The sequence below is a fragment of the Opisthocomus hoazin genome, chromosome 2 (assembly GCF_030867145.1).
Source record: "Opisthocomus hoazin isolate bOpiHoa1 chromosome 2, bOpiHoa1.hap1, whole genome shotgun sequence".
Lineage (NCBI taxonomy): Eukaryota > Metazoa > Chordata > Aves > Opisthocomiformes > Opisthocomidae > Opisthocomus > Opisthocomus hoazin.
This window is the reverse complement of record NC_134415.1, coordinates 101,150,392-101,162,581: the sequence shown is the minus strand read 5'-3', so window position 1 is coordinate 101,162,581 and position 12,190 is coordinate 101,150,392. Positions and strand designations below refer to the sequence as shown.

Below are 12,190 nucleotides of genomic sequence, written 5' to 3'. Positions count from 1 at the left end.
GCTGAGATCTCCAGGTACCACCGAGCAGCCGTAACACTGAAAGACTGAGGGGCAGTAACAGTGAGGTCAACTTTTGTCTCCTTGACTTATTTGTTTGATTCTTCAGACTGTCCAGACACAGTGAGTCCTCTTTTTTTTTCATTATTCTCTCAGATTCTTTCTTTCAAGCAACACTTCCACTTTCAGTCTCCTCTGAGAACACAGATAATCCTGTCCTTTGACTGGGGCCTTTTTTGGCTCACTTGGGATTTGAACAGGAGGCGTAAGGCTTTCCTGTTGCTGCATCAGTGTACAGGTTACGTGTGTGATCTTCTCCAAATTCACAATTAGCCTGGCCTCAGAGGCCTCTTGTGCTCTTGCCCAAGTAGTAGCACACTGTTCCAGGCCTTGCAAATTGCTTTGTTTAAGAAAAGAAATTGAGATAATTCAGTGATCTCTCTGGTACAATCCTGTTAAAAAAGCTGAATGTGACAAGGTTTATTTTTGGGGCGGGAGGCAGGGCCTCTGTAGGAGAGGCCAGGGCTTCCCTGTGCTGGACACAGCTGGTTCCAGTCAGCTCCAATGGACCCACCACAGGGCACAGCTGAGCCCAGTCACCAAGCTGGTGGTGCCTCTTGGGGAATGTATTTAAGAAAGAGTAAAAAACATTGTTTCGCAATGTATGAGAGAGAGGAGTGAAGAAAAAGTGTGGAAAAACAGTCCTGCAGAAACAAAGGTCAGAGAAGAATGGGGTGAAGGTGGTGCTCTAGGAAATCTCCACCAGAGATTCCCCTGCAGCACCTGGAGAAGACCGCTGTGAAGCAGGTTGGCCCACTCCAGCCCACGGAGGACCACAGTGGAGCAGACAATTGCATTGTCACATGGGTGAACACCATGGTGCAGCAGATGTATGTGCCCCGAGGGAAGCTGCAGCCCATGGAGAGCCCACACTGGACCAGGCTCCCGGCAGGAGCTGCAGTCCATGGAGAGGAGCCTGCACAGGAGCATGTTTTCTCACAGCATGGGAGGAAAGGGTTCTAGTTTTTATTTGACAATAAATGAAATCAGTCTTCCCCAAGTTGAGTCTGTTTTGCCAGTGACAGTAACTGGTGACCATGACAAATTTTCCTGTCCTTATCTTGACCTACAAGCTTTTCTTCTTACTTCTTCCCCCTGTACTGATGAGGAGGGGGAGTGCCAGAGTGGCTGGGTGGGTGCTTGGCAGCTAGCCAAAGTTAACTCACCACACTCGTTTATTCATAGGCTGTAAAACTTCATTTTCTGTCATATCAGAGCAAGTAACCTGTGCAAAAGGAGATGTATTGCACAGCTTTTTCTGTAGCGATCACTGCCCTCTATCTTCTCCCTTTCTGTTTTCTAGTGTGCTCCCTTCACAAGCAGCTTCAGTCAAGTCAGGGCTATAGCCATCCACCTCCAGGGAAACCAGAAGGTCAGAAGAGCTTCTCCTCAGGCCTGATCTTGTCAGGTTCTTCCTGCTTTAAAGGGTTTTGTTCCTTCCACTGTCACCAAAAAAAAAAAAGACAAGTGCCCTTTGTTAACTTCAGCTGGGGTGCTCTGCGCGTTCCTCACACATCATCACATCTATAAATGATGCCTAGTAGTCACACTTTACAGCACACCAATACTTCCCTTCCCTTCTCACCTTTTAAAATACGGACAGCTTCAATAAGGTCCCTTATAAATAAATGAAATGATTTAACAAAATAGAAATTATACAATTGTGATTATTTATACAGAGTTTTTATCAAATTTTCACTTCACCAATCTGATACATTTTATTCTCATCCAAATATCTTTTAGTTTTCTGATATCCTATCCCCTTAGAACAAAGCAAGAGGGCTCCCTTTCAGTAGGCTTTTTTTTTCTGAGTCTGGTTTTTTTCTGTGAAGTATACACTTTTCCCATTTTGATCTAACAAGAAATCCTTTGAGTTTATGTGTTGTTAACAGGCAATGACCTTGGAAAAGATTTGAAAGTTATAATTGACAAACTATCAAAATGAACTCCCACTGCAATGCTATGGAAAAAATTGCTTATGCTATCCTTAAGTCTTCAGAGAGAGGAACCGTGACTTACAGCTGGACAGGTGATTATTCCTCTTTTATGGCTAGGGGAAAGTGAAACACTGTGCCAAGTTCTAGAATCTGTTTATTATAAAGGATGTCGAAATACTGAGAATACAAAATGATTTAGGTACTAGATAGAATGCTTTACATTAAGTTAAGGAAAACAACACTTAACAGAACCTTTTAAGATAGAATTGTTTTTCAAAAACATTAATAGCTCATATATCTCATTGTCATTGTACTGCCAAAAACATAAATAATACGTATGAGTGAAAAATGATCACACAAATTCATGGAGTACAGGTCTGTTTCCAGGTATTAAAAGCAATAATTGGTGTGAGTTCTTTGCTCTAAGAAGTTCCAGAACTCTTGATGGCTCTATGAGTGTTCTTAAGTTTAGCTTATCCTCAGCAAAACTGAGAGAGAGACAGAGATAATGGCAGCGCACAGTTATTTTCACAGGAAGTATTATATATTCATGATTACTTTAACTCCCAGAGAAAGTCAGCACAAAACCGACTACCGCATTCCCAAATACAAAGAAGTCTAACTTTACTACTGAAAGTCAGCCACTCTAAAACTGTCATAAGTAGCTGATCTTCCACCTCCTCATGTCTTTAAATAAAGACTGTATGTATCTCTAAAACCTATGCTTTAGGCAAACATAAGTTAAATGCAAGTATTAGTTTCATTGGAGCTGTAAAATTAAAGGAATATACAGACTTTTGACAGGAGAACAGAACAGTTATATTCTGGCTTTATTTTTACTAAATTATTGTTACAGCACCTAGAAGTCCTCACTGATTTTCTTAGCATAGGAAGAAAATTTAAAAGCCAAGGCAAAAATAGTGAAAGAATAAGATTTCTAGTTATGCAACTCTTTTAAGGCGAGGTTTTGTAAAGAATCCTTAGTTCAAGCAATGCAAAACAGGATCCACTACACTTACTGGAGCACAATAATTAATTATTTCTTGTTTTCTGAATGTCTTGGTGTAGTAAATCTTGTTTGTACTAGGAAGGGGATGACTGTCCCTTTAGGAAGGGGATGACTGTCCCTTAAGAGAATCCACCTGGCATGGCACACTGGTTCTGCTGGCAGGGAATTGTTCTGAAATTCGGTCTCTAGTAACTGACCTAGAAAGGCACAGCACTTTGCTGAAGGCACACTACTCCCTTATCCAAATCTGGGGGTACATACTGACATCTGTCTTGGGAAGCGAGCTGAATCTGCCTAAGAAATCCCAACTTTCCACATATCGCATCATGTAACTTCCAAAGTCATAATCCATAGCTTGAAAAAATCATGAGGGAACACATTTTAGCAAATTGATAAAAATAGTGAAAATCCACTATTCTTCCAAATAGTGTGTCAGTTCAATGCTATTTTTTAAAACAAAATCTAGAGGTGCATTTTAGAAGTTAGGAATTTTTTTTTCATTTTCCTACAGAAAGTATTATTTTTTGCTAGTCCTCCTTGGAAACTCTGAATAGAAATAGAAAAAATTTTTTCTTCATTACACTTCAAAAATCTATTTCTATAAAAGTGATTCAAGGCAAAAAGAATTTGTGATGATATATTTGTTTTTATTTAAGTGAAATTTTGCTTTATATCAAAAAAGATAATCATAAAGTGGACTAATTCTGTATGTAACTAACTCATGAAAATCCATTATGCGGGGTAAAAATATCTACTAGAAATATACATAAGCTATTTACAAATCTATCTTTTGACATACTTGTATATATGTGGTGCATTATACGGTCTAATTCCTGTGAATACTTATGATATAAAGCCCCAAGGACCATTTGCTGTTTGATTTCTTTGTAGACAACTACAAAGTCATTAATTGTAAGGGAAGACTTGAAGCAGAAAAAGGTAGTGGCCTTGAACATCAATAAAGGGAGTGGACACAAGCATCCTGGTATCTGCGAGACAACCGGATTCCTGGTGGAAGTCACTGACTTGTAGAAGGTCAAACCAAACAGAGTTTTAAAACTTGAATTTGATTGAGTTGAAAAGAAAGAGATAAGAAAGAAATTCAAAGATAGATGCTGCACCACAAAAGAAAGATGCTTTCAGGAGTCATGTTTCCATTCATTTAATGATAGGCAAAATTATTCTCAGGTCAAAATCAGAGGTTTTTGTGATAAACAAGAGCCATGTGGTTAAGGATTTGAATTAGAATAAAAAAGAAGTAGACAGAAAGGAAATAGATGCTGTAAATAAATGCTTTAGAAAAAAATTCATGTGTTAAACCAATGATTTGTACGTACAAAATAAGGTATGTATATGTTTTTTAATGCGCCCTTAATCTAGATTTAAAAAAAGACTAAATTTACAGTATTACTTCATAGGAAATGTACAATTTAATGTTTTAATGTGATTTCAGAGCTATGCAGAACAGCCATGGTTTAGTGCATCAGTGTGAAAATATACATATATGCATTTTAGTTCCTTTCAAAGATATTTTACCATAGTTTAATTTATTTAATTTATCATAAATGCAACCACATGATGTAATTGCGACCGCTGTTAAAGAGACCAAAAGGCCCAGGTTTCCTTTGTTAAGTTTGAAAAAACACTTATTTTCAACTGTGTGTTTCGTAAAGTTATGGACTTTTCCATTCACATGTGAGTTTGAAGTGCACTCTTATTTTGGGATAAATCTCAATAGTATTGCTACCATGTAAAGTCTGAGATTGACATTAAGAATTGAAATGAATGCTCCAGATGCCTATTTCTATTTTATGTTTAAGGAAACTATAAATGAAATGTATTTTTCCTGTAAATTTTTTGTTGATATTATCACATGTCTATATTGTTTAATTATTAACTTCCCAAAGCTTTTCCTTTTGGTGGATTAAATATACATACAACTTTTTGTTGAATGAACTGAGAAAACCTATTTCCACGTTTCAGAATGTTGCTTTTATCCAACACCATTCAATTCAAAATGAATTCAAAATGACCAAAATCTTATGCTTTGAAATTTTGGATTACGAACAAAAGCAGAGGAGAAAAACAATAAAAATAAACATATTTTATAGACATCAATACAGAGCAGGAATATACTGGATCCGTCTGGCCTAGTATTCTGTCTATAGTACTGGCAGAGAGCAAGTCACTTTAGGAAAATCATGTGAACTTTGCCACTTTCTGCAGTTTATGTCCCATGCATCCTCCCAGAAAGCAGAACTTTCTAATCAGACATGTTTAACAGTACCTCCTTGACTGATTCATTTATCATTCATTTATGGACCTATTGTCCATGGCTTGCCTAGTTTTTCTGAAACTACTCACCCTGCCTCTCCCCCCCTTCTGTGGCAGCAAGTTCGAGAGGTTTTCTGCTTTCTCTGACAGAACTTGTATTTCTTCCAAATGTTTCTCTGATTATTTTCTTTTGCTACAGAATTTGGTAAAGAAATTTTCCATTTACCTACCACTGTCATAGTTTTCTAAACCTTTATGATACTTCCCTGAGCTTTCTCCTCTTCAAATTGAATAGTTTCAGCCATTTAAATGTCTCCTTACAAGGCAACTATTCAATTCATAACATTTTTTTGACCTCTGTAGTGTCTCTGCTACATCGTCCTCGAGATGCAAGGTCCAGAACTGTGCACAGTGCCCAAAAAGTGAGCCCACTCAGGTTTTATAGAGCACTGAAATCACGCCCTCTGTCTTGTTCCCTGTACTGTTCCAGATCATGCCCAGCATTTTCTTTTTGCTGTTATGCACTGTGACTACACATTGAGATGACAATTTCAGAGAACTGTCAATGATTGCTCCAAGTCTTCTTTCCTGAGTTGTAACTGAAGGTTCTGAATTCAGCTGTAGGTAAGTATTAGGCAATTTTCCCCTAGATTATTATCTTACACTGAAGCTTATCCACCACCTTTTCACTTTCTCCATTTTGTGAGGTCCTCCTGGCATTCCTCAAACGCAAAGAGTTCTCTTGCTATGACCCTACCCCATTTGAGTGTCCATTTTACACTTTCACCATCAAGCAATCCCATCAGTGCCCTGCCTGGCTTCCCGGTTTTGATAGATGTGAAGAGCTTTTTACAAGTTGGAGTATCCTTTACAGGGCATTTTCATTTTCAATTTGTCTTGTAGCTTTTGAACTTCCTGCCAACATTTGAACTAGTGTGTTTAATGGATTTTTCTGTTCTTCCCATGTGGGCAAGCTTACAATTTGTTAAAATGCCATTTTTTTCCCTGTGACAGCCTTAAATTTCCTCCTTAAGTCACTCAGGGGCTTTGGACCATTCTGTGTTCTTGAATTGTGGCACACATTTTACCTGGGCTTTTAACATACTATTTGTTTAATAGCCCCTAGTCTGCTTCTAAGTTTCCTGTGGTTTGGTCTTGATCCTCTTACTTGACAATGCGGCTCATTTTTACATAGTTTCCTCTCCTCAAATCGAATGTCTCTCTGTTGGATTTATTTGGCATGCAATCCCATGTTACAGTCATAAACCTAGCTGTGTTATAGTCACTAACACACATAATCTCTGTTGTTAACACCTCTTGAGCCAGATGCTGGTCTTTTCAGAGGCACAATGAACATTAGTCAGTTCTGTCATTCTGGAATAATGCTCTTCTAGACTTGTCAGCATTTCCCAAGCATCTAGTTTAAACATCCCCCTACAACCATTTTAATTTCCATTCAATAGCCTGGTTCCATGATGGTAAAGGTGCAATCTATTCTTGTACAGGTTCCTCCAATTTCAACAGGTTTTCCATTTTCAAATGCATCTGAATTGCTTTTGTCTATACCAGTATATTACTCATATACTGGGGCTGAATATCCGTCTGCCTTTCAGGTCTCACATGGAACAGGCAGTCTTTCAAAGCAAGCTAAATGCATGTCCTAGACTTCAATTTCCCACCCAGTTTGAATTTATAACCTGAAGAACATACCTCCTACACTTTCCTCCACTACCGGTTATCAACACAGGTCACAATTATTGGTTCCTTTTCAGTACACTTAAGTAATGTCTCTACAGATATTGTGAGAATCATGATCTTTCCAGATGCAAAGCAGGTTACTTTGTATCCAAGGCTTTTTTGATGTCGTAAATCCAGAGACCTATGTACCTAATAACTGAATAGTCCTCGTTTGTAAGATACTCTCTGTTGCTAGAGCGTCCTTTATGCAAGAGCATACTGTGGTATGAGTTGATAGGCTTTTCTTATGTAAGACATCAGAAATATGCCTATCAGTGGAATGTCCTCAGACAGTTTATGACTTTGGAGGTGAAACTCCTCTGCAACATTCCTGTAGGTCTCATCCATTTCTCTACTTCTCCAGTTTCAAGTCTCTACTTTTCTATTACATATTCATTTAATAGAATCTCCAACTCAGTCACTCTTACTTCAACTTATTATCTCAGAGCCAGGAGGTCCCTGAAGTGTTACACACACTGAAATTGTCCAATGGGTAGGTAATTACAGATGTTTTGCTTTGAAGAATAAGGTGGGTATCTCCATCTCCTACTGCGCTTTGATTTACCTATCTGCATCTATATCATAAAATTATTTTCTGGATTAGATTTGCTTCTTTCAAGAAACTACTTACCTTACTCAATCCTCTTTAAAGTAGTTAGGAATAGGTAAAAATACCTGATAGCGTGAAGAAGTCTCATACAGGCACAAACAAGATCATCCAGCTCATCCGAGGCTCTTTGTACGTTCACCGACGTTAGCCACACATGTATATGCTACATATATACAGAGAGAATTCTGCAAACGGGATTCTATTCTCTGTTATAGTCCCTTAAGACTCAGGCATCAGTCAGTGGAGTATTGACTCACCAAAAAAATGTAGATGTTCATTTCAAAATCAGATGAACAGCTCTGCTGATCTCACTGAATATTCACTACATTTTCACTGACTATAATAAGTGCGTAGACAACTAGTTTTCACAAAGACACCTCAAGAAGGGCAAGCTGAATCCTACTGTTCTTCCCAATAAAGCCACAGACAATTACATGGCCGTCAAGTCTCATGTCTCTTGTGCAATCTGTCCAGTCCTGGTGAATAACTGCTTATTTGCTTGGATGAGCAGAATATTGTTCTCTGACTTCACATGTGCATCGGCTGTGATGCCTTTCTGTAGAAGATCAGTTGGTTTTCCTGATTTCACCCTTGTTTCTATCTTTTATGAAAACAGAGGGAAAAGACCAGTAAAACCAGAAAAAATAAAATAATTCTAGGATGCAGTTTGATCACTGCTTTCTATCAGATACAAACAGAAGCACCAACAAGCTGAATATCCTGCACAAAGGCTCAAAATGCTTTTTGCTCTCTTTTTGATAGCATGAGACAGACTTAGCGGAGCACAGAAGAAGCACAACTGCCAACAACCTCTCTTCTGTCGTAGCAAAAAAAAGCCAAAATAAGTAAGAAATAATGTCTATTACTAACCATGATTACTATTACTGACTATATTAGCAATCTATGTTTATCTGTATCAGAGAGAAAAGATCAATCATCGTTATATACATTCATCTTACATTTTCAAATATACGCAAATGTCAAAGGAAATAATGTGTGTTGCAACTAATTCATATAATGCACGAATTTTTTCTCTCTTTCTTGAATGAATGAAATGCATAAATGAAAAAGCTATGAAAGCCACAGTAGATAGGGCAGGTCCAATATCCACACTCTGTATTAGATATGAAAAAGTTATAGGCTATATCTATTAATATATATAGAGAGCTTATTTTTTTTTTCTAAAAGTATTAGACAAAAGTCCTGGTAGTGTATTTTCTTCGAAACTATATTGCAACACATGCAGAAGATGAAAAAACACAATATTAAAAATAAAAAAAATCCAAGTACATGTAGGGAAATACATATATACACACACAAATACATTTTACTTTTAAATTGGTTATTCAAATCAGCTTATTTGCTGATCTTGCCCGGCTGTGCAGTGCCCACCCAGCCACTTTCTCACTCTCCCTCTTCAACAGGACAAGGGAAGAAAATAAGACAACAAAGCTCATGGGTTGATAAGGATAGAGAGATCACTTACCCACAACTGTCACAGGCAAAACAGACTTGACTTGGGGAAAATTAAGTTACTGCCAATTAGAAACAGATTTTTGGACAGTGAGAAACAAAGGCAAACCTACACCCACTCCCTCTGCCCCCTTCTTCCCAGGCTCAACTTCACTCCTCAATTCCCAGCTCTCCCACCTCCTCCTTTCACAGAATCACAGAATGGTAGTTCACCCTGAGAAATGCAGGGCAGGTGGGGAATGAGGGTTCCAGCCAGTTCCTAACAGCTCCTCTCTGCTGCTTCTTTCTCCTCACACTTGTCCCCTGCTCCAGTGTGGGTCATCTCCACAGGCTGCAGTCCTGCAGAGAAAGCCTGGTCCTGCATGTGCTCCTCTCCATGGGCCGGCTCCTAGCCACATGCTGCGGCATGTGGTCCTCTATGGGCTGCATTGCAGGTATCTGCTCTGGCATGGTCCTCTCCATGGACTACAGGGAAATACCTGCTTTACCATGGCTCTCTCTAGGGACTGCAGGGCAACCTCTGCTCCAATGCTTGGAACACCTCCTCCTTCTCCTTCTTCACCTTAGTGTCTGGTGGGTTGTTTCTCACACTTTTTTTCCTCTCACCTTTATTTGCTGAGCAGCATTTTTTATACTGTCTTAAACATGCTTCCACAGAGGTGCCACCAATGTGGGTGAGGAGCTCAGCTGTGTCCTATGGTGGATCCACTGGAGCTGCCTAGAACAGGCTGTGTCCAGCATGGGGCAGCTCCTGGCCTCTTCTCACAGAGGCCACCCCTGGAGCCCCATCTCCAAACAAAACCTTGGTACTTACACCCAATGCAATTGCATAAACATTAACACAAAGAATTGTATCTTCAAGTGAAGAAAATATTGAAGTGTATTTACCTGGATCAATTCCTGATTGTTTTTTTAAACAAAGGAACTGACTGATGTTATTCTAGAGAAAAACAATTCTAGGGCATGACCCTACCTTGATTATCCAGATATGCACACCCCCTACACAGTCAGAAATCCTTGCTGATCACTGTAAGACTTGCCTAGGCATGATATATGTCTGAGCAGAATGAATGCAGTGTAGCAGCCTTTAAAAATATGACACCTGCAGCATAGTCTAATGTGGTAATCACACTGCATGCAAATATAATGAATATCAAAAAATGAAGCCATCATTCTGACAGACTTATCTGTCAAATGTATATGTATATTGTTTCTTTCTATGAATTTCTAATCTATGTATTTTCAAACACCTCAGTATGAAATGTGGTTATCTTTTGAATATGATTTTATGCAGTTGTCTACAGGTCATTTAATCTCTCATTCTCTTAAAATGGAGGAAAGTGTAAATCATGGAAGTTGCTAGAGAAAATATTACCCAAGGGTATCCTGTATTAGCACTGGCAACAGCTGATAATCACACAGATATGCAATATTATATCATGATGCACACTCTGTTGAGCTGAATTACATTTTTCCTGACTTTTTCTTTCTTTAAAGGTGGTTGGAAGATAATATCACAGCTATATTCACTCCTTGTGTGAGACTGTCATGCATTTTAAACAGAAAAGTTACAGACCATACTTTAAGTAATATGAGGTATCTTTCAGTTATTTGGTACTTTTAGTTATATATAACAAATCATGAAAGGTTCCTACATGCATACATAAATTAAAAAGTTGTTTGGGTAATGTTTTGGAATGTGTTTTTGACAACTCAGAAGCACAATATTAGAAGCCAGATCAGCCAAAGGGAGGCAGATCTCATGCCAGATTTTCTCACGAGACCAAGTACAGTTAAAAGGATCATATCCCAAGATCTGATTAAACTCCCTTTGACACAAAACCTGAACAAGTCTAAACCAATTCAATACTTTCTCCAAACTGTGTCCAAGATTCTAAGAGCTGTTTATTGTTACACCAGATGTAAGTCACCTTCTATGAGCTGGTTTCCTGACCATGGGAATCTTCACGACACAGACTCGCACATACAGGTGCCTTCTTATTCACAGCCATTCCCCATGATAACGCAAAAGTTTTCTTGAACTTAAGAGGAGGAAGTGGTCAGTGTATTTTGTACGCTATGGTTTTATATCACAGAATTCTACAATTACCTGGATTTTGAAATTTTAAATACGAGTCATGTCTACTTTCAGTGTAGAACATTGCACTTTGAGGTTTACTATTTAAACATGCAGTTAAGCTACAGCCAATGGGGCTTACAATGCACATTAGGCAGTTACATCATCCATGCTGAACTGAGGGATAAATGATTTTCAGGTAGTGTTGGCTCAGCTTGCTGTGGTTTTTCAAATTTATCATTCACACAACACCTTTAAAGTTCTTTAGACATTTTCTAAACGGTCTTTTTTTAATGCAGTTTCACGTAAATAACAAATAATGAGCTTTTCAGAATGGATTTGAGACAACTGAATTTCTGTCATGCATTTTCAATAAACTGACCTATTCAGAAGTTACTTCAATAAAAATGAGTTTCAAGCAGCATATTACCCTTTCCCCTATAATTAAAATTTGAAGACATACATTAATATTTATCTCACATCTTGAGCTCGTCCATCCTGATTCACAAGAGCATTGATATCCATCAATGAGATCTATACATCTGAAATACAAAATAGCGTTACTAAGATTAAGCTACATAATTCTAGATTCAGCACTAGTAGTATCACAAAGGAAGGGGTTAAAAGGGATTTTAATAGAAGTGGCATTACCCAATAGTTGCTGTGCATTTAAAAAAACCCTGATAGTGCTTATCTATTGTCTAAATTAACTGAAGCAGAGAGTCTTGCATCTCCATACAAAGGGGTCAGTTCCTGATAGGGGCTGGGAGTTGCCTAGAACTGGTCAAGACCAACCCTGCTGTATGGACGGGAGCCAGAAGAGAACTGAGTTTGGCAGAAACAAAGGTCAATCAGCGAACACGGTGATGAAGAGGATGAGCCTTCATCTTGGGACACCCAACGACCTGCACTAGGAGGCACTGCGCAAGCGCAGCTGGGAGGAGTCTATGGAAATTACTTCTTAGAACCAATTATAATATGGAAATTATTTCTCGGAACTGATTTTGATATGAAAT

At 38.5% G+C, this 12,190-nt stretch overlaps 1 protein-coding gene across 1 annotated transcript in view; it reads right to left on the bottom strand.

Moving 5' to 3' along the window:
* Positions 1–12,190, bottom strand: part of EYS (eyes shut homolog) — a 966,530-nt gene that overhangs the window by 512,212 nt on the left and 442,128 nt on the right. Inside the window, exon 28 of the mRNA XM_075414597.1 lies at positions 11,638–11,716. Coding sequence (XP_075270712.1) covers positions 11,638–11,716 — 79 coding nt within the window. The remainder of the gene's footprint in view (positions 1–11,637; positions 11,717–12,190) is intronic.